The sequence below is a fragment of the Asparagus officinalis genome, chromosome 1, assembly GCF_001876935.1.
Source record: "Asparagus officinalis chromosome 1, Aspof.V1, whole genome shotgun sequence".
In the NCBI taxonomy this organism is placed as follows: domain Eukaryota; kingdom Viridiplantae; phylum Streptophyta; class Magnoliopsida; order Asparagales; family Asparagaceae; genus Asparagus; species Asparagus officinalis.
In genome coordinates this window covers 88,170,523-88,194,072 of record NC_033794.1, presented here as the reverse complement: position 1 = coordinate 88,194,072, position 23,550 = coordinate 88,170,523, and the positions used below count along the sequence as shown (strand labels likewise).

The window sequence follows — 23,550 nt, the reverse complement described above, 5'->3', positions numbered from 1 at the left end:
AAGATGGAGGAGATATAGTTAGGAAACTCGGTGATGCTTCCAAAAGTGACGATTCATCATACAATGACGATTGGTGCGCAACAATTGTTATCAGGTTGCAGTAGGGGCGCGTCAACCAAAATAAATATAAGAATAGAACGCCTCATGTAACCGGCTAAAATTTTTTGGGACAAAGACTTTATTATAACGGCAATTGCAATTGGAGCTATAATTTTTAGAGAATCTAATTCCAAACGAGGGGTGAATCAGAACTTTCCCCTCTTTTTATGAGCCCTAGTAAACCTCGACACCAAATGAGGGGTGAATCAGAACTTTCCCCTCTAATGGCCTGCAACCCCACCCTCCAAAAGCAAAACTCCTGCTCCTGCGCTCCCATTGACATCGCCAACTGGTGCTCAGCCACCAACCGCCGCCAACCCGACAACTTCACCCGCCTCATCGACGACGACAACGAATACTACAACGGCGACGAACTTGACTACCGATCGACGACGACGGTTCGACCCACGACGAGATGGAGAGGGATTTGGAGGAGGATTGTGAAGGAGAAGCGGAGGATATTTGAGTCGGGGGCTAACGCTCATGAGCCCTATGATGCGTTTACCTATTCACAGAATTTCGACGACGGGTCTGCTACGTGGGTCGAGCCCGAGAACTTGGCTCGGTCGTTTTCGGCTAGGTTCGCTGCTCCCTCCAAAATGCTGAGGAGATTTAGCTAGTCTCTGCGTAGTCTAGCTATTCATCTTGAATATGGTGGAATTAATTTTACATCATCATTCAATTCTTATTTTGCTAACGGAGCAGATTTTGCTAGCTATGATTGTGGTTTTAGTGGCATTTTGATGTGATTTTGAGATGGTTGTGGATCTCCTAGCTATGTTGTGGATATGAATAAATATGGGATGGTTCAAGCTTCTACTCTGCAGATCTCTTAATACTCTATTTAGGATAAATTGCATATAACAGTACCTTTATCAATACATTCAATAGTATTTATCATATCTTCTTAATTAACTCCTTTATTAGTATTATCTTTGTCAAGTTAACACTTTGATAAATAATAAATAGCAAATAATTGCCTACACATACAGTTGAGGTTATATGCAATCTATCATTTTTTTAATTACACAGTTTCATTTATCCTTATATTCTCGTAGCTATATGAACAGTTTATTAGAATTAATGAGATTTAATTAAGAACCTTTTTACGATTGAAGGGAAAAAATTGAAAGCCATGAAACAATTCTATACCGATCTAGCTTCTTCTTTATCTTGTTTGCAAGTTATAACTTGGGTTTAAGTATAGGGAGATTACGGCCTCAAATCATTGAATTACAAATTGAATTAGATTAATGCCACTGGTTACTGATAACATCATCTAGGGCAGTAAGCAGCTGATGGCTGGTCACCTGTCTTGATACTATAATTATTCACCACACCAATAACTTCACAATATTTTTAGTTTTTATGCCCTCATGTATGAAGGTTGCTTTCTTCTTCATCTCGCATTTATTTATATTATATATTACATATATTAGGCTATATCACCTAGAAGAGAGTACAAACATGTGCTTGCCCAAAATGTTTGACCAGTCAAAGGATAAAAAGAACCAAGTTCTTCTTAGATTTTTCATTCTTCACTTTAGACTTTTATTAGGAGGAAATTAAAGATAAAAAGGAGGAGAAGATGATGATGATGATGCCAGAAACATCACCATAGTCTTTTTATATCCCACATGCTTCTCATAATAAAGTTGGTGAGAAACAAAAGGAAGCACAAGGAATCATCCAGTATTTTGAACTGTTTTTGTTTTGTTTTTGGTCTTTCACTTTCATGTAGCCACCAACCAACTTTTTAATAGAGAAGTTGGCTTCTATTCCAAAAGAAGTTGGCTCCTAGCGTTAAAATACTCGGATTCAATCTCATTCGTCATCAATTAAGTTGCTTCTATTCCAAAAGAAGAACGCATTTCACAAACTATCATGAACTTTGAAGGGCTTTGCCCAAACCTGTCACATTCTTTGAGATTAGGAGGGAGAATGAGGATATTAATATATATATATAGAAGACATGTGGAGTACATACAGAAATTCTGACTGTCTTTAGGCATGATTAATGGGGAAAAAAAAGATTCATGGTATATATATACACCGAAAGGAAAGAGAGTTGAATTTAGTTATGATAGTGCCCATAGGTATGATTGTCTTGTAGAGCCTATCAGTGTAATATTTATTAATCATTAAACATGAATCGTGAAGCATTCCAACACTCCCACCCAATGATCCCTAAGCTAATGGACAAATCTACTACATATTCTGAAGGGTTAATCTTAGAATAATGCTACAGTTTCTGATCTAGCACCATCTTTTCATTCATTGCACTAAAATAAATGCAACGCACAAAGGTAGGCTATAATAAGGTTAAAAGCAGTTTACACTTCGCCAATAGTGAGACTGACACCATCATTCTGAGAGCTCCAAGGCCTCCATGTGAAGACCAACACAAAGGTATACGGTTACATTTCACGAATTCCCCTCAACTTTGTGGTGAGTTGTCAACACCCTACAAAAATTTTAAAATTAATTAGAGAACCTCCCTGAAAACTTTGGGGGAGTTACCAAAAACCACCATGAACTTTCGAAAAACGCCATCTGAAATTTGGGGCAAATTTCATTACAGAGTTTGTCAGAAAAGAGAGAATAAAGGAAAATTTAAAAAAAAAAGACTTGTTTTTTAGACCATTTCAGTTTTGTAGAAATTTTCGAAAGTTCAGAGGGTTTTTGCGAAACTACTCAAAATTTAGAAGACGTTTCTCTAATTTTTGAAGTTTGGGGGATGTTTTGTGCAAATCATCCTAAAGTTCAACTACAGTATGCTATAGTTGCTTGACTCAAAAATCTGTACGTAGCAAAGGGTATATACTACTATCAGAACTACCCAGAACCAAACAATCCCTAGGGGGTATTTGCATGTGATCCTACATAATACAAGATCTAGCTCTCAGAAAACTAACGAAAATATTTGGTATCAGCTACTTTCATGATAGTCAATTGGCCGGGCAAGTTGAAGACAATCATTTCTGTCTTAAAGACTTAAAACCCAATAAACTGCAACAGTAATGGTCATATACGTACAGTTATCAGTTAATTTATACGATTTTGCAGAAGAATCCGAGGTTCATGCCAACGGTCACATGCAGAAGACTGACAAGTGCAGACTTCACAACCGCAGACGGGCGGAAGTGGAAGAAAAATGTAGTCAATTGTTGATGCATTACAGGGTGTGTTTGACAACTTCTCAAAATGTGGGCAAGGATTGGTGGTAGGGGTGCTAAACTGTATCCGATGATATATCTATAACTGTATCCGTCAACTTACGAATATGGTTACTCAAATCTATAATCGATAGGATATGGTTTGTAGTAAAACATCCAGAACCGTATCCAAAATATAACGGACGTCGTGACACTGGAGCTTATTATTATAAAACAGTACAAAGTTCAGAAATTTTACTGGTATACGAATACAGCGATTAGCGAACTGGATGTGTACTGAATTTGAACAAACTTGACACAGTGAAAGAATCAAGTAGAGGGATATTCGCAAAACCAGAACAAGCACGTGCAATAATGACTAAACAATGACGCTCGAGGAAAATGACACGCACCAACGCCAAGTTGGCCTCAATCGCCATCACACAAAGTTTGAAATTCTCAGAAATGCGCCTTTGGTAAGACATAAGATCAAAGTATTGAAGTTTCTTCAAGAAAAAACTAAAAATTTGAGCTTGAAATTTTCTACTTGAGGAGGCGTGCTCGGATCAGTTTCGGAACTCTCCAGTCATTGGTCACGTTTCGCTGTCGTATAGACTTGTGAAGATAAGCATACAGATCCAAGGCAGCAAAGACGAAAGAAACCGGAACGATGTTGAATAGAATGACTGGTTTAAAAAAGTTCGTAGCTGTTACCATCAAAAAGTATCACTAATTTTACCTATTACATTGGACTTGCATGCCTCATAATATAGGTAGGTAAAATTTGCCACTCGTAACATGCTCAACATCTAATTCACTATTCTAATTGATATCAACAGTTAACTAACTGTTCTAGTTCAGTACATTGCTCCCACACGATGATGTGATCATTTTTCTAATTTTTAAAGATTAAACAGTGCATAATCACATGACTTTCTGATGGCTCACCTGTCCTATTTGTTTCAGATGGTCCTCTAAGTGAGCATAGATCCCACTCAAGGTTCAAGATCCAAAAAAAGGAATAATGCTACAGGGACCCAAACCTATGGGACAGGAGAGGGGACACGTGACCCGTCCCCTCCCCTGTCCCATGGATTTGGATCCTTAGTATTTATCTGCTTTAGTTACTGTTGTCATGAGAATAACTAAACCTGCTGACTTCCATGAGTGCACCAAGTGAAGGCTTCATTTTGAAGAAGAGTCCTGCTACAGGGACCCCAAATAGGGGACCCTGTGGTGGGACAGATGAGGTGTTAGCCTGGGAGGCTGTGATGCACTGTTCATGAACAGTGCATCACAGCCTCCCAGACTGACACCTCACCTGTCCCACCCCAGGGTCCCTGGGGCATTTTTCTTTTGAAGAATATGAGTGAAACCAAGTTGTAGATTGTAGACCAGATCTAAAGAAAAACAAAGGCACGAAGACCAGCAAGTTGCAAGCTAATTTCACCCATTCAGACAATAGATTGAAGTTTTGGAATGGGTTAAATTTCAAAAAAATAAAAAATAAAACCCCCCACAAAACTTTGAATTTTCCCCATAAACCTGCCATATTTTCCCACAAAAGCCCCAACATGCTTTTTCCTTGCGCATAGGTCAAGATCCGATCTCCCCATCCTTGTTTTCTCTCTAGTTTAAAATTTTGTAAACTCACGTATTCTCTACGGAACCTTGCTTCTAATATTAGGAAATTAAGAAATTTCAGGCTAATTTTTCGAGATGGTATCCTCATCCAAACACACGCAATTAATAATATATATTATGGTTCAAGAGATATTGACAGATCTCTAGTCCTCTACAACGGCAACTAACACTGGACGGCAAGACTGACGGCGATAAACTTGGAGGGTTTTGTGGGGAAAACGAAGGGGTCTATTGGGAAAACAATGCTCAGGGGGGTTTCGTAGGAAATGGCCGAAAGTTTTGGGTGCTTTTGTGAAATTTACCCAAGATTGTCACTAGAACTGAAGGTGATGGAATGAAAGTCAGGCATGCCAGAGAATTCCAGCACTGCATTGCTGATCAATGGAACGCTAGAATCTAGTGTCCTATCTACTTCATGAATTATGTCGAAGTTACATCTAACTAACTTCAGATCCATCATTTTAAATGATCTAGATATTGAAGAATAATGGTTAAGCTCTGGACAAGAGATGACAGCAGAAAATTGTCAACAAGTTAGACTCAGCCTAAAATCCATATTATTCATGAGCAACAGGCAGGGCACCATTTTCTTCAGTGTAGGGTACGAAAATGTAGTAGATACATAAGAATTAAGATGTATGAGGCTTGTCTATTTGACTTGGACTGGAGCTAGCTAAGCATGAAAATATAGTAGAGTTTAGGCTTAATAGAGGCAAGCAAGTGGAGGATACATAAGAAAATAAAACAGAAACCACTTTTGATTATCCAATAATGGATAGTCTGCAAAGAGTACCTGAAGACGAGTGATTGCGATGACCATGAGAGCCATCCAATTTTAACATAATGATAGCATGCATAAGAAAAATGAAGGGTAAGAACACTAAGATTGCATGGGTGAAGTTTGTAAGTGAAGATATAAGAAACACCCACATTATGGTTCTCGCTCAGGGGAGGTAATACCAAACATTTTAGAGTAGGTGCAGGTTGGGTTGAAACAAATCTTGCAACCAGAGCCAAACTGAACAAATAGTTGACATCAGAGGTTGGCAAATATTTCCTTAATTGGATTAGAATCATGTTTGAAGCTCAATTCAGGCTGTCATTGAGGCAAAACCAAATTTAATTTTACAAACAACCCCCAACCCCAACCCCCCAACCCCACCCCAAAAAAGAAAAACTCACGCTAAAAGAGTAAAAAAATTTCACTCGGGAGGCCTGTCTGCAAGACTGTAACAATAGAACTGCAATGGGTCTATCTGCAATTGGACGATAGTACCTCAATTAACCCAAAGAACAACACAGTTCAATTGACCTATAGCTTTGTGTCAAACATGTGTAAGAAGTGTAAAAAGTTCTAAATACAGTATCTGAAAGAACAACCAGAACCAGCCTCATGTGGTTGATCAGCATCTGAGGCTGTCATGTTACAGCTTGTATCTCCATTTTTCCAGACCTTTAACTCAGGAGGTTCCGTGTTCCCGACTTCTCGTTATATAATTTGTAACTAATCCCAGGTCATCTGTAACTAGTTAATCTGAGAAGCCCAATTCAGGAGTACCACACAAGCTCAATCCATCATAAGATCGTTAAAGCATGACCTAAGTTTGAGTTAGTTTGGACGCACAGGCACTCCAACTAGTGGAATTTGCACACCCATCATAGAGGTCCATCAATAGCAAAATCTGGACACTCATTTACAAGAACGAATTATTGGAAGTTGGTTCATAGATAGCATGTATCAGTTATAGAAAGCTGATTCAAACATTTTGAAGACAACAGTCACCCCATCAGAATGGATTAGGGACTCGAATAATAGAACAGGTCACATGAAAAATATTTGGGCCAGAGACAACAACAGCAGCGCGACAAATGTACAAAGCCCATATATTTCAGTGCTTATTTTTCCAAGTGTATACATATATCTGACACAGTTGTGGATAATGAATGGTCCAGTTATATATGGTAATAAATCTGCAATCTAGAAAATAAATTACTAAAAAAAATCTCACACGGCAGCTTGTTTGTTTCCGGAGAGTCCTTGTGCTTGCCTTGTCATCTCATTTCCAGCTACAAGAAAGAATGCAGTGTGCCTGAAAGGAAAATAAAAGATGAGAATCGCCGTCAAGATACAGATAAGCAAAAAAAATTTAAGCAACACAAAAAATTGATGGTTACTTACCTGAAGAAATTCATCATTTTGGTTTTAGAATTTGGATCAATGCTAGGTGTGGTATCTAATGCCTGTTGCATGTGGTGTAACCACCTCTCTGCTGCTTGATGTGTGACCGGGAATGGACGATGACGTCCAATCAGTGCTGGATGGCCTGTAAATGGATGACATATAAATCTATGCTAGGCTAAAACAATAAATAGAACCATGTTTCCGAATCAAAGAGGTAACATCAGGAAGAATAATGAAACTACAGAATCTTTAATCTCAGAGTTCCGAACTGAAAAGTACTTGGTTTTCTGAACTCTCTGCATTAGCCCATAAGAAAAACGACAAATAAAAAGTATATACCCAGTAAACTGGTAACAAATGGAAATACCCCTCAACGAGTCACATCTTCCTGGAGAGGAGACTTGAATACCAAAATAAAAGGAAGAAACCTTGTACAAATTATACAACCTCAATTTGATGGAAAACAAGATGCACGCATGAATCAGGTTGGTAATACTGGAGAGCTTTTTAAGAATGTAGACAGCTTCAAATTTAGTGAAGTACCTATTGTACAGATGTTTACATGTGCAATTGTGCAAACAATATCTTAATATGATATATATTTATGAAAATAATAACTTCAAAGTATTAGAAGAGCTTATTTTACTTATTGTCTCAAGTCAGAAAGAAAAAATAAAACTACCAATGTGCAAATAGAGCAATGAAGGAGAATATGTTTTGTATTCTATACCTTCAAATGGGTGGTATTCCAATTGTATCTCCAATTGTGCAGAGGAAGACAGCACTAAATCAGTTGGGAAAATTTTTTCCGCTTCAATTGAGTCCACCTTCATACAAGTTACAACTAGTTTCCAACTTTCCATCTTTCCAAAATCTTGGAGACTGTTGAGGCTTAGGAAATAAGTCAGATGACTAAATTAAAAACAGGATGTGTCATGACGAACATTATGTCATCATGAGATGGGACCTGTCATGATGATGGTGAGAATAAGAGGTCTGATTCATGGTAAAGACTTTGTACGATAAAGAAATGAAGAATGTTTGAAGTTAGGACAGGTGCAGTTGGTGGGGCGGGATAGTATGTTTTCCTCTAGAAAAGGGTTAGATAAAGATAGGGCATTGATCTAATGAAATTAGAAATAGACAGAAGGATAATTTAATACCATGGTTAGTCCTCAGTCATAGTTGAGTACGAGCTTAGGATGGAAACTGTAATTCGGGGACTTTCAGCAACGGGTATTTATATTCTAAATGACTAATATCTAAATAATATTTATATTCTAAATGACTAATATCTAAATAATGCATTTGTCGTGGATTATATCTAAATAAAAATGTCTGGAAATATGTACGTACAGAAATACATACATAGACTTGACACCTTCATGCAGGGCGTGAAAGCAAATTTCCTGTTGAAATTTGACGAGACAAAAACTTTCTTGAAGACTCACATTATTCATGTTGATTTAAATTGTCTAGAATGCATAAAATCCAAATATCAAGTAGTTTTAAAAAGATTCGTATGCATAAAGTCAACACAAAATGGTTAGTATGAATAGGTAACTACATCATCTGAGATCTAAGACGAGTTAGTGAGGAAAAGTTTTTTTTTTCGCATTTAGGTCATATCCAGATCGTGATCAAGAATTTGTGTAGTCAAAAATTATTGGTCTAAGCAAAACGCTACTTTAGGTCATCTGTTATATACCTAATTGATATATGAGGTCACAAATAATCAACATCGTCAATTAATCAACTCACTATTACACCTTGTTTTCTGTCTTCTTGATACATTAACAAAAAACTACTAAAAAAATTGAATTTATGGTTTTAGGTCCTTCAAGTAATCTAATCAATTTTAACGAAGTAGACATTTCATATGGATTGTAAAACAATAATTTGGAATCTTGGATTAAAAGTATTTAGCTTCAAAAGTTTCTGGAAATAATTAAATCTGACCAGAAAGAAATTAACTTAAAATTAAAGTATATGTTTACTGGAAATATACACAACCTGATCAATAGGGCCCATTTCAATATTTTCCAAGCCATGGTTTTGGTGATTAAGAGAACGAAGCATCAAGTTAAGGGAGGACAACAACGATTTAATCATTTGTGACAACTGAAAGAAGAAAAAAATTATTAGTGTGCCTTTGGCACATTGCCTATTGTCGTCATTTTATGTCATCATGGCCTAACTGTTGCCTCATCTTGTCACTACCTTATCATTCATCACTACTATAGAATTATGTTTTTTTATGGTCTCTCTTAGTTGCCGTTGACTTGTAATTGCCACTGCAAAATACCCCTGTTGCCATCATAAATTTCCCTAAGCAAGATAATGGAGATACAAGAAAATTGGTTGGGACTGGTTTCTATTTCGGGTTGCAGGTTGGATTCTTATGAATGGGTTTTGTGAGGTAAGTAATGTGGACACAAGCCGACATGATCAAGTACGCAAGCACATACCAGCATGTACATGACTTAACAATTTGTCCACTTAATGTGAGGTGCATAGTCCAATTTGAGTGTGTCAAGCCTGCATTTGGTTATGAACTGCATAAAACAATTTTAGATCATTTTGCATCATTAATTGGTCCCTGGCACAATGCAATTTCTCAGACCCCATCGCAAAAACTCTTGGGCAACGTTCAAGGTTAGAGACTAGACAATTTATGCCCTTCGGCTGCTCTAATTTAACTAATAAAAGTGGATTCTACAGTGATCTGATTCTTGTAAAAGGGTTATGGTTGTGCACTAAACCTTTCTTCCCTCTTTTTCTTGTAGTGCAGAGATAGTAAAAGATAGCGGCACCGAGAAGACAACAACATCAATCACAGAGAAGTACTTGATCAAAAAACATTCAGCGAACTTCTCCTCTAAACTTCAAAGTAAGTTGTTTTGATTCTCACTGGCTGCAACATGAAGCATCAGCTCCATCAACATTAGGGCGGTAGGTTTTAGGTCTGGTGATCAAAAGCACCCGCTGACTTTTGTGACATTGATAATCATCTTGCATGTTAGTCAAGCCTAAAAAAGTACCATGCAGCAGTACCACGACCTTATTGCTTCTCATTTGCATTTAAAAGACACGATCCAAGATGATGACTGTTGTTGCTAATTCCAAGGACTCCAACTGACCTATTATACACGAGCACATAAGACAAATAGATGACAAACTTGGAGGCATGACGCATTAAAGGCTCCATCAACATTAGGGCAGTAGGTTTTACGTCTGGTGATCAAAAGCACCCACTGACTTTTGTGACATTGATAAATCATCTTGCATGTTAGTCAAGCCTAAAGAAGTACCGTGCAGCAGTACCACGACCTTATTCCTTCTCATTTGCATTTAAAGGACACGATCTCAAGTACTACGACCTTATTTCTTCTCATTTGCATTTAAAAGACACGATCCAAGATGAGGACTGTTGTTGCTAATTCCAAAGACTCCAACTGACCTATTCACAAAATTCCTTATACACGAGCGCATAAGAAAAATAGATGACAAACTTGGAGGCATGACGCATTAAAGGCTACTTTATGTGAAGGGATGCTTAGGTGGTTCTACACTCAACAAGAGATAATCCTTAGTTTGTGAAAATCAAAGAGTTGAGATGTGAGATGAGGTTTAACAGAAGATTGGATGAAGCAAGTGAAATTTGGCACTCAAAAGAACCAAATAATCTAATGCGAAAGGCATTTCCTTCAGAGTGTTTTTTTTTTTTTTTTGACAGGATTCCTTCAAAGAATTTAAGACATTCTTAAAATCCTTCAGGTAGTACTACTCAAGTACTATGGAAGGGCATGCAACCATGGGCTGAAACCTATGGAAAGGGACAAAATTAGTTCAGGAATCGCAGGGCACAAAGCTTATGATCTCTAAATTGAGACATGACTGATTACAGGCCAAAATGGAGATTTTACTAGTTAAATGGAAATATAAAGACTGTAGAAGTTCAATGGAAATTTAAGATTGGCAGTTAATGTGTTTTTGTAGGTGAATGTACAAGGCTTTAGAGGTCCACTATAACAAGGTATGTCAATGAATCTAAGGGAGAGTCATATCAGAAGAGTGTATATTTAGCGTGTATACTTTCAGATGGCTTAAAAGTAAAAGTGGAATTAGACCAGCATTTCTGTATGTAGTACAGATGGACAAACTATATATTTTCTCAGTATTTTTTAAGACCAAAAAGGGGGAAATGTTCAATTTTTTTCTTTTCAAGCATCTATTACTGAAACAAAATGAATCATATGAAAAAAGTCATCTTGGAACGTAAGATAAGAGTGTGTGACCTTCAAACATTAATCAAGATGACTGAAATTTTTCACATGAACCATGAATGCTATTCCTTTATATCTTGAGCACTTAGGCACTAAATGTCCAAGACATAAAAGATAGAGGACTTCCCATAACTGTATATTCAAAATGGCATAAGAAGGTAAAATAAGCCATGGGTAGTTATGAAATATTCAAAGATTTGATAATTTCACTTTCTTACATTTTATAGTACTGTCTGCTAGAAATGATTATTTATCTCTTATTTTTCTGTAGCTTCACATTGTTCACTACGGGTTTTGCTAAAACCTGTTTCTGCACATTTATGCTTTCTTTTATACTTCTTTAATTGCTTTCTTTTTTACTGTTTTAATTACTCTGTGGGGTTGCCTGCAGGTTAAAACCAAGCTCAAAGGCGACCAGAAGAAAATCACTGGCCTTGCACTCTCCCAAACATTGAATGTTGTCTTCTCAGGAGCTGATGCACAGGTAGGTTTGACAATTCTTGTTATGTATGTTTGCCCTACATATGCAAGCTACTGGAAATTTCTGCTTTCAATTTCATGTTATTGGCCTTACATGTTGCAGTATCTGTCAATGACACTTCACCCCATCTGAATAATATTCTTAAATTTTCTAAGTTTGAACGGTTATGTGTTTGGACTAATATGACTTCTTATGTGAGTTCTTCAAACTTGAATTGTGAGGAAAACATTTTTAAAGCCTAAAAAAGCGTACTTCTGGCCATTTTAAGAAAGGTGAGACCTCAAGGGGGAACAGAATCTTTAATCTTGTATGCGGTAGTCAAAAAGAATCACTCCCTTCTTCCCGTGAATTTAAACAAACTGTGAAACCACGTAAACATTTATATCAACTTGTTTTGCTTCATTTGTATTTTCCCCCTTTCTTGTTTTGCTTCATTTGTATTTTCCCCCCTTTCTTTTTTGCTGTTTGGGTCTAGGTTTTCTACCTTCTTTATCCATGAAGGAAGATCTGTTTGGTGCTTATAATATGATATTCTAGCTAGCACCAATCCACACACACCCTTCTCCTGTAAGCATGTATCAGTAAATATTACCACCAAGCAAAAAAATCATAACATATATGGGATAGTACTGAAATATTTAAGACAAAATACTCCAATATCGAACAAATATATCATCAATGCCTTAAAAAGCACGTGTAAAATTAATTAAAAGGCACCGAATTGTATGCTATACAAGTAAAAAAAGAGGAGCTAATTTCTCCGTTCAAATAACAGACATTGTGCTATGATCACTAACAAGTCACTATAACTTCTCTTAAAAAGTACTTAACTACTAGTCTACTCCTACTATGCTAAAGGACAATAAAGTATAAACATTATGTCATGATCACTAACAAGCCACTATAGCTTGTGCATAAACATTATGTCATGATCACTAACAAGTCACTTTAACTTGTCTAAAAAATTTCTTAAATGCCAGCCTACTCATACCATGTTAAAGGACAATAGGAAGTACTATGGTGAATAATATCATTCAAGAGTGGCCATAATCTGAAATTCATCATACAATATGCAAGTATGCAGAACTATACTACTATACTTAACCTCAATGAAGTTAAATACCCACACTATTTCCCACTTGGACCACATATTATATCCCAATTTACTTAAATACACCACACCATAACAAAAGAAAGAAACTTTCTTTCCACTAGATAGAGAAATTACAAATCACCTTTCCTCCCTGAATACAGCGGCGGCCCTCCCATCCTCTGAATGAAAAACTCGTACTGGTTCTGAATCGCATCCTCCTTCTTTGAATTCGCAAAGATCGATCGAAACCACACCTCCTCGTCATCATAAACCCTGGTTATTTGCCAAAATCCTAAACCCTAATCAGCTCACAATCAAAGTCCAGATCAATATCAAAATCAAGAATAGGAAAATTTGTTTACCTGGTGTAGAAATTGGTGGAGAGATCGATGAAGGGCTGAGGGCCGCCTAGGGTTTCGAAGAGATTGGTTTCGTCGATGGCGAAGGCGTCGCTGGCGGCGACGCCGCTCCATTCTGACGCCTTTTGCTGAAGCGACTGCATTTTTTTTCAAAGGGTTTTTGTTTAATTTTTTTCTTTGTTTGGGGGTTTTTTTGGGGGGAAGAATTTGTGGTTGAGGTGAGGAGCACGGGGAGGCTATTTATAGAGGCACGCGCTCGGGGCCACTGCGCTGCGTTGATTCCACGCTGGTTGCGGCCCACACAGAAGTGGCGACATTTGGTCGTCATTACTGGATTTTGCATGGGAATTTTGCTTAGGCGCTGTTTGGTTACTTTCCTTTACTTTTCAAAACTCACTTTCCTTTACTTTTTGGTGTTTTCCTCACTTTCTTAGAAGAATGTTTCTTGTGATTGTTTCGTAAAAAAACACGAGGCATATTACTTTCCATCGCTTTCTTTAGTTTGGTTCAATTTAAAAAAACAAGAAAATAGTTGATGTATGACATGATCCCCTCATTTTCTAGTATTTGGTTCAAACCAAAAAATATAAGAAACGATGGTGTGGTCACCATGGTATGCTTACCACTCAAATAGGACTACAATTTAAGTACAATTACAATTATTTATAAAGAATCACAATCTCAATACCATTGTCCATAGTCAATTGATCTATCAATATACAAAGTGCATTGACAAGAATGACCATAGATTCATGAATTTTATAATTTACAATGATAACATGAAGCAACAACTCTCTTCTAGCTAATATGTAGGTATAATCTTTCTTCGTTATCATGAATAGAACCTCCCCTTTCTTCAAACAACTAGTAAATAAAACTACGTACGTAATATCCTGTGTGCCAAACTCTGCAACTTGGTTGGAGTTTATATAGCTTGAAACCTGGTGATCATTATTTGCACGGTAAGATCATTATACTTATGGTAAGCACTTAATGATCCTATACCGAAGATGATGATGCCCTTCGTCGTCGCATTCGAGCTTCCCATGAAAGGTTTTCATCTGAATCCTTGTCGATGCTTCCACAAGTAAAAAATAAGACATCCTAGACGGAAAATTCCGTCTAGGAAAATCAGATTTCCATCTAGGATGCGTATCCTAGACGGAATTCCTCCTCAACTCTGCAACTTGGTCCTGCCATCGGCTTACTTCGCCTCCATTTCCTAATCAAACCCAAGAGATACGCCCATTAGAGGTACAAAATACGATAAACTGTGTGCTCGGGTCCAAAACTAAGAAAAATTCTTTAAGGACCCAAAATATGGGACCAATAGAGGGGACAAGTGATGTGTCCCCCTCCTATTGGATAGTGAGTTGGCCATCATTAATGATGGCCAACTCACTATCCAATAGGAGGGGGACACATCACTTGTCCCCTCTATTGGTCCCATATTTTGGATCCCTGTAGCAAAGCCCCCAAAACTAAACAAGTACTATAAATGTCATCAAACATGTCAGATACCTGCATAAGGTAACGTAAGTTAATTTGATGAATCCTGAAACTCATGCGAGGATCTGAGAGATCATATAATTATTCATATATATATCACTAACATAATTTTTCACTTCTATACACATGATTATCAAATCACAATTATGTAGTGGAAATTCATGAAATCCTCAAACAAGCATCAAACAAGATTCAGAGATCACAAACGTACCATAATTCTAATGAAAAAGAGGAAGCAATGATAAACACACTATATTTCCACTAGGAAAAGGGAAACTGTTCCCTACATCAAAGGATAAACAGTGGCAAGTAAGCAAATATATTACAGGGATTAAATATCAAAGATAACAAAACAACCTAAAGGAATAAGCAGTATGAGTCTTGAAATGCAAGTGATGATATCTTTTAGAAATATATATTACTGATGAAGCTGACATAGTGACATTTAACAAACTTCATAATTGAGCACAAGATTCAATTTTAGAATGATGATATCAAAACTGACAATAATTAAAACATGAAACACAATATAGTAACAAATTCAATTTTAGGAAGTACATACTTTTAAGCACAAGATTCAATTTTAAGAATGATAATATCAAAACTGGCAATAATTAAGCACAAGATTTGATCAAACTCCACATGATTGAGCACAAGGTTCGCTTTTAAGAATGATGATATGAAACTGCAAATAACTAAAACATGAAACACAACACAGTAACAAAATTATGCCTAAACATAATACTGACATCAAATGATAGACCAAATCAAACAAAATCCATATTAAACGAGTAACTGGACTCACTTTGAAGCAACATCCCAAAAATGGGTCAAAAATCATTGCAACTTGCAAGAAAGTACAAAAATATTCAAAATTAGGGCTTATATACAGACATAAGTGGAAGTAAATCTAACAAACTCCACATAATTATGAGGTGTCCACCTCCTATTGGATAGTGAGTTGGCCATCATTAATGATGGCCAACTCACTATCCAATAGGAGGGGGACACCTCACTTGTCCCCTCTATTGGTCCCATATTTTGGATCCCTGTAGCAAAGCCCCCAAAACTAAACAAGTACTATAAATGTCATCAAACATGTCAGATACCTGCATAAGGTAACGTAAGTTAATTTGATGAATCCTGAAACTCATGCGAGGATCTGAGAGATCATATAATTATTCATATATATATCACTAACATAATTTTTCACTTCTATACACATGATTATCAAATCACAATTATGTAGTGGAAATTCATGAAATCCTCAAACAAGCATCAAACAAGATTCAGAGATCACAAACGTACCATAATTCTAATGAAAAAGAGGAAGCAATGATAAACACACTATATTTCCACTAGGAAAAGGGAAACTGTTCCCTACATCAAAGGATAAACAGTGGCAAGTAAGCAAATATATTACAGGGATTAAATATCAAAGATAACAAAACAACCTAAAGGAATAAGCAGTATGAGTCTTGAAATGCAAGTGATGATATCTTTTATAAATATATATTACTGATGAAGCTGACGTAGTGACATTTAACAAACTTCATAATTGAGCACAAGATTCAATTTTAGAATGATGATATCAAAACTGACAATAATTAAAACATGAAACACAATATAGTAGCGAATTCGATTTTAGGAAGTACATACTTTAAGCACAATATTCAATTTTAAGAATGATAATATCAAAACTGGCAATAATTAAGCACAATATTTGATCAAACTCCGCGTAATTGAGCACAAGGTTCGCTTTTAAGAATGATGATATGAAACTGAAAATAACTAAAACGTGAAACACAACACAGTAACAAAATTATGCCTAAACATAATACTGATATCAAATGATAGACCAAATCAAACAAAATCCATATTAAACGAGTAACTGGACTCACTTTGAAGCAACATCCCAAAAATGGGTCAAAAATCATTGCAACTTGCAAGAAAGTACAAAAATATTCAAAATTAGGGCTTATATACAGACATAAGTGGAAGTAAATCTAACAAACTCCACATAATTAAACATTAATGGTAAGGGGGAATTAATTGCCTCAATTACTTTGCATTTCGTGCAAAACAAATGAATGAATGGGGACCTAATTCGGTTAAAGAATGCATCTCGAGCAATTGATATTTCTAATCCTCAATAACAGTGGCAAATGTACATCAAAATAACCAATTTCATGTAGAAATGGCGAAAATATTGGTAAAGTTCAGGAAATTTAAAGCAGACAGGCATCTGGGTCCTTGCCGGTCGACCGCGAGATTTGGCGCGGTCGATCGCAAACATGCACGATACAGGGAGTTTCTAGATTTTTTTGTCCGGTCAACCGCGACGACTTTGGCGGTCGACCGCGGACCTTGTAATGGATTTTTGAGTTTCTGTCGTTCTGTTCGGTCGACCGCGCTGGTTTTGGCGGTCGACCGCGAGTCGGGGTTGGGCTTTGGGCTTTGTTTCCTGATCTGTTTGAGTTTGTGTTTGATATAAATTCCTAAACACAGTTTTTAGGGTTTATGCAAGACGAATTTGAGCAGTCATTGAGAGCATGACCAAGGCTTTATTAGCACATTGGAGTGAGAGCATGACCAAGGCTTTATTAGCACATGAGACTAATTTCTCTGAGTCAATACTGGACAAAGTTCTGGATTTTTTGTATGACAATGAATCAGAATCTAGGAGGTTCATTATCAAGACAAAAATGCACAGAACTTTTCATAGAGAAGATTATCCACGGAAATGGATTTGACAAAAATGATTTGACATAGAGAAGTTTATCCACAAAAATGGATTTGTTTCCTTCCGACTTTTGCACTCGTATGACCATGTTTATGATCAAGTTATGAACATGTTATGATCTTGTATTTTAGTGAGATAATACTTTGCCTTTATTTTCATGATGCAACTGCTACGTAATTTTGTAAAACTGTGCTTATGATCAGGTTATGAACTACTTATGATCAGGTTATGTACTTAGTGCTTCTGTGTATGTTGTTATTGCAAGTGCTCTATGTTGTGCTCTCTGTATCTGCTCTAGTTTTAGCTCAAGTCTCAGCTATGTTTGCTAGTTACATGCTTGTTACATGCTCTGTTTGCTGGTTAACCTCTTGTTACATGATCCAGTTTCATGCTCCAGTAAATCTTTATTACCTGCTCCAGTTTCATGCTCCAGTTTTCATGCTCCAGCTTCAGCTCCAGTCTCAGCTCTATTTGCTAGTTACATACTCTGTTTGTTGGTTACATGCTTGTTACATGCTTTGTTTGTGGGTTTCATGCTTGTTACATGCTCCAGTTTCATGCTTGTTACCTGCTCTAGTTTCATGCTCCAGTTTCATGCTTGTTACATGCTCTGTTTATGATCAGACTTATACAATATGATTGTTCTTTATCGTGTGCAGGTTATTAGTGTGCAAATGCATGCTATTTTTTCACATCTATGCTCATGAGACACGATGCTATGATCTATGGTATATGGACAAGTTATAAAGATAGCAATCTACAGACTTTGGTGTGTATTGGTATGACTATCTTTCAAACTTGGTGTGTATTAGTTTGGGTTTTTTGCATTAGGCAATGATGACTAGTCAAATTTTGTTAATGCAACCTATATTGTGATTTTATTATTTAGATAAGGCATATCATGATGAGATTGCAATCTAAATTGCTCATGAAATTTTTAGATGAGGCAACCATTATGTGTAGGCAATCTATAATACAATTATAATATTTAGACAAGGTATCATATATTGATAATACGACTTTAATTTGAGCCTTATACTCTATTGTTTGACAATCATGAAAATTTCCTTTCATATCTCAATACATTTTGCAACTACATGACATGTTTTTAAAGATAATGATGAGTACACCAATTATGAGTAAAAACAATACACTCATTTTCCAAATGATTACTTGATGCTCTGTTGATTTCAATTCTCCTTCAATATTTTGATTTTCATTGACTTTTTGTCTTCAAGAATGTCTTCACTCTGTGACACTTGATTTCTATTTCTGCAATCACCCTCTTTGTCGGCCCACTGAAAGAAGTTACATTCTTTATTTGGTAACTTAGCGCAACCTCAATAATTGTTAGACCCTAGAGGGGGGGTGATTAGGGTCTTATGCTAATCTAATCGGATTTTATACCAATTAAAACTAATTCAAATATATTTCTTACAAGATAGATATACAATATGATATGAGCAATAATATGCAATATGAACAAAGGGAAATATCCTAGCAATGATATATACTATGAGATATATGCGAGGATATACAAATAACACAAGGGTAAACAATCTAAACTAGATAGTTGGCAATATAAACAACAAGCAATATACAAAGGCGATATAAGACAAGGGTAAACAATCTAAACTAGATAGTTGGCAATATAAACAACAAGCAATATACAAAGGCGATATAAGATATGAACATAAAAATAAGTGCGCCAATTTGGCAATATAAACAACAAGCAATATACAAAGGCGATATAAGATATGAACATAAAAATAAGTGCGCCAATACAATCATAAACAAACGATATGTTCATGGAGTTCGGTCCCATGATCTATGTCTCATCTCCTCACCTCGAGGAGATCTCCATTATCACAATCGGGTTTTCTACGCTCACCCGAATAACGTTTACACCTCACTATCACAAACTGGGTTTTCTACGCTCGTCCGAATAACGTTTACACCTCACTATCACAACCGGGTTTTCTATGCTCACCCGAATAACATTTACACCTCACTATATCGATTTTCAACGGTCACTGATCAACGTTCATAATCTCACAATGTAACAAATGATTTGTTCTCTACAATGAACGAGAACTCAATTAAGCTCACACTCTATGTCACAAACCCACAACCCAAATATACTATGAATGTAAATACAATAAGCTTAATAGGTTATGTGTGAACAAAGAGATATAAATCAAAACTAAACTCGTTATAGTTCTAGCTTAATAACAATGATAATCAAATATATAAAGAGCTAGAAATAGAGTTTAGAAAACTTCTCAATAGATCAAGAGGCCGAGGGTGAATAGTTGGATGCTCAAACACCAATAGATGATTTTCTCAATCTCTTGTGGAATTGATTTCACAAAGTCAAACTCTCAATTGCTTAAAAGCTTCTTAAACAAACTTTAAACAAAATTTAAACTGATATGTGTGTATCTTCTTGTCTGCTTCGGGAGCTTAGTGATCCTCATGAGAGCTTGAGGATAGGTGATTCTCATGATATCTTGAGAATAGTGGTGTGAAACGATACAGCGGAGCATAGGATGGAGCGTGAAGCGAGTTGGAAGAACGAAGAATCAAAGCATGATACGGGTGTATCTTCTCTTCGGAACTTAGCGATCCTCATGGGAGCTTGAGGATAGATGATTCTCATGATAGCATGAGAATAGAGGTGTCAATCAGTACAGTGGAACACAGGGGAAGCGTGAAACAAGACGACGAGCAACATATTCGAAGAATCAAGTTTTTAGCTCGTGAGTCGACTCATATATGTACATGAGTCGACTCATCAGGTTGAGTCGACTCATGCCTGTCATGAGTCGACTCAAGAACTCAAGCCCTGTTAGCAAAAGTCTCTGACCAGTCGACTCATCAGTTATGAGTCGACTCATATGAGGTCATGAGTCGACTCATAACTGTTTATGAGTCGACTCATCGAAGGTTTCCTGGTTCGTTTGGGTTTCTGTTTGCACAAATTCCTATTGGGGTTTGGTCTGGTTATTTTCCAGATTGCCATCCACGTTTGTACACCTATATAAAGGGTTGTTTAGGGTTTCTAAACATGATCTGAGAATCAGAGGAAAGAGGTTAGAGACCAAGATGTAGATCTAAAGGGTTTTAGGTCTAAGTGAGATCCTAATCAAAATGATTAGGGTTTAGATTGTGAGGATCTTAGAGATCTTAAAATCAGAGAGTATGATCTATGAGATCTTAGATTAGAGAGAGATTCTAATTATTGTATTAGGGTTTAGAGAGGATTGAGAGGTTATTCTCGATTCTAGTGAGATTATGAGGGAGAGATTTGTAATAATTGATTCTTCATAATCTAGAGAATGTAGTTTCTCAACAAGTTTCAAATACAAAATATCTGAATAAGAGGACATAAGGCACACAGCCTTTACAACTTCTAGAATAAAACCCTCAAACGTCTAAACAAAAGTCTACAATAGAGCTCAAAAGAAAAATATAACTAAAATAGACTGCTGAATCACTAAAGTGCATCGCCATCAACCTGCGACTCTCCGGGCACTTAGCTCGTTACCTGAAATAGGAGGGACAACGAGCGTCAAAGCGCTAGTGAGCAACATCACAACTAACCCCAAGGGATAGGGCTCGTTGTATACAGAAAATATAGTTAATACATATATATACATAAAATCACTGATCTTATTTAGGAAATTACAACACGAGCATAGGTACGTCGAGCGAAATAATCCAAACAAGGAAACCCTCATGTCGAGCGAAATAATCCAAACAAGGAAACCCTCATGTATATACCTTGTAGCTCAAATTGTAAATCCCTAACTATAAGAGGATTTTAGTATTTAGGAAATTACAACACGAGCATAGGTACGTCGAGCGAAATAATCTAAACAAGAAAACCCTCATGTATATACCTTGTATCTCAAATTGTAAATCCCTAAATACCAAACCCAGAATCTAATGCAGGAACAATAAAAAGAAGACAAATCCATCTCAGAACTTAAATAATGTGTCATGTCATAACTCACATAAGTGTCATGTCCAGCCTATGTAAGTGTAAGTCATACACAAGGTTTAACAGGTGTCCAACACATGGACTAAAACTAGACGTAGTGAATATCCAACACATGGACTGCATATGTAAATGGTCCAACACATGGACTAAAAAAACAAATGTCCAACACATGGACTGCATATGATGAATGTCCAACACATGGACTGCATATAATAATTGCCCAACACATGGGCTAAATGAAATATATAAAAAGATGCATATACACTAATTTCACACGTGTCTCGGTTGGCAAATCCAAACTCGTGTCCGCAAGTCATCTCACATGCAGAGATGCATAATAAACAATAAATTTCTAAAATCAGATATTCGAGGTGACTCCTCGTTCACATGGAAGCACGCAATAACAGTAAAAGTAAACATGCATAAACAGTTTCAGTTAAACTGAAACAATCCAAACAGATCCAAACCGAGGAAACTAAAAATTTCCTCATCAATCGACTCATGAGTCGACTGGGATCATCAGTCGACTCATTGGTCGACTGGACAGAACAGAAAAGAAGAAGACTGAAAATTTCCCGTCAATCGACTCATTGGTCGACCCATCAGTCGACTCATAAGTCAGCCGATAAGTCGACTGATTGGTCGACTAAGCAGAAAATTCCCAGTTTTCTGCATACGTTGATTATCTGCAAAAATTTCAACCTAAAGGTCATCTTCATCATTTTCAGCAATATACATACGATTCTTACATATATGTACCAAACTGAAATGAAAGATTTGCATGTAATTACTTACATTAAAACCCTAAACATATTTATACATGTTTAAAGCGTATTGAAATCAATAAATCACAAAGAAATCATCTCGTTGAAAGTTAAGAGTTTTCTGTATTTGATCGTTCAACTTCTTAGCAATGCAATTGTTTAAATGGTCTTTCAGGTGGGATGTTGTTCCGGTTAAATTATAAGCAAATTCATGCTTGTAATGGTTACATTTCCACCTTTTTCCTTTATTAGGACAAATGAAGTCGACAAAGTTATCCCATACCTCAGAAGTCTTTTTTCCTTTTTCTCTTTGCTTGAATAGGATTTGTGTTCCCCTCAACATATGTATTACTGTCAGAAGGTGTGACTATGACTTGACGAGCAATAGTAGCAGCAGGATCAGGAGAAGATGATATTGATATATGTTGGGAGTCACTTTGTTGGTTCATCACGGGAGATGACATTCTGTAATAATAAAGATTACCAAAATCTATTAATATGGATTTAAATTAGTATAATTAATATATTAACTTTGAAAATCAAGTTAAAAAGACCGAAATTAACTTATAAATCATTATAAAAAGGAGAAATAAAAAGATGCAAGACAAAATGAACCCCTTTCTCTTCCTTTCATTTTTATCTTTTTTATTTTCTGAAAACTTCCATCTAACACGCTTGATGCGTGTGTACATCCAACTATATTTTGGATTCTTAAAGTTTCAAACTTCATTGTGCATGCATAAGCAAGAACACACCATGATAATAGTAATGCAATACCATGGTGAGTAGCTTAGGAAAAAAAAACAGAATGAAAATACATATCACAAAGATTGCTTTTTCATTCAACAATCAACCTTTTAGATGATCAATATCTGCTAATGAGATCCTTTGCAACCAATATCCTTATATCAACCAAAAAATTGAAGCAAAATGTATTTTCACCTTTGATAATTAAATGATGAAATTACACCTCTACAAGGCATCTAATTCAGTTTTCTACTAAATTATTTGTAAAAGGCATATAGAAATAATCTTTAGCAACTAATTTAAGTTAAAATCAAGAAAAATTGTAACTTTAAACCTCAACTTACATTTTGATGAAAGGGTCATAGGTTGGGGAGGTAGAGGTGACGCCGATGGAGTTTTGTTGGGTTTAGGGAGGTAGAGACTGATGGAGATGTCGATGATGAAGTCGAGGGGACTGAAGTGAGGCTTCCGCCGACAAGAGGGGA

General features: G+C 36.4%; 1 protein-coding gene across 2 annotated transcripts; it reads right to left on the bottom strand.

Moving 5' to 3' along the window:
• LOC109827336 (two-on-two hemoglobin-3) lies at window positions 2,187-13,498 on the bottom strand. Of its 2 annotated transcripts, none has more exons than XM_020394334.1 (5): window positions 13,303-13,498; window positions 13,083-13,213; window positions 7,078-7,222; window positions 6,908-6,988; window positions 2,187-2,563 (listed from the first exon to the last, which is right to left on the bottom strand). In XM_020394334.1, the coding sequence occupies exons 1-5, from the start codon at window positions 13,440-13,442 to the stop codon at window positions 2,524-2,526; spliced, it is 537 nt and encodes a 178-aa protein (XP_020249923.1). In that variant the 5' UTR covers window positions 13,443-13,498; the 3' UTR covers window positions 2,187-2,523. The 2 variants fall into 2 exon arrangements, with proteins under 2 accessions (XP_020249923.1, XP_020249917.1); XM_020394328.1 differs by lacking the exon at window positions 2,187-2,563 and adding an exon at window positions 3,826-3,940.

What these genes read in the sequence shown, in the direction of transcription:
- LOC109827336 (XM_020394328.1), bottom strand. Translation starts at nt 13,442, where the DNA reads ATGCAGTCGCTTCAGCAAAAGGCGTCAGAATGGAGCGGCGTCGCCGCC. An exon ending in TCCACCAATTTCTACACCAG is followed by an intron (nt 13,214 to 13,302) that starts GTAAACAAATTT and finishes GCAAATAACCAG; the next exon opens with GGTTTATGATGACGAGGAGG. An exon ending in AAAATGATGAATTTCTTCAG is followed by an intron (nt 6,989 to 7,077) that starts GTAAGTAACCAT and finishes TTTTCCTTTCAG; the next exon opens with GCACACTGCATTCTTTCTTG.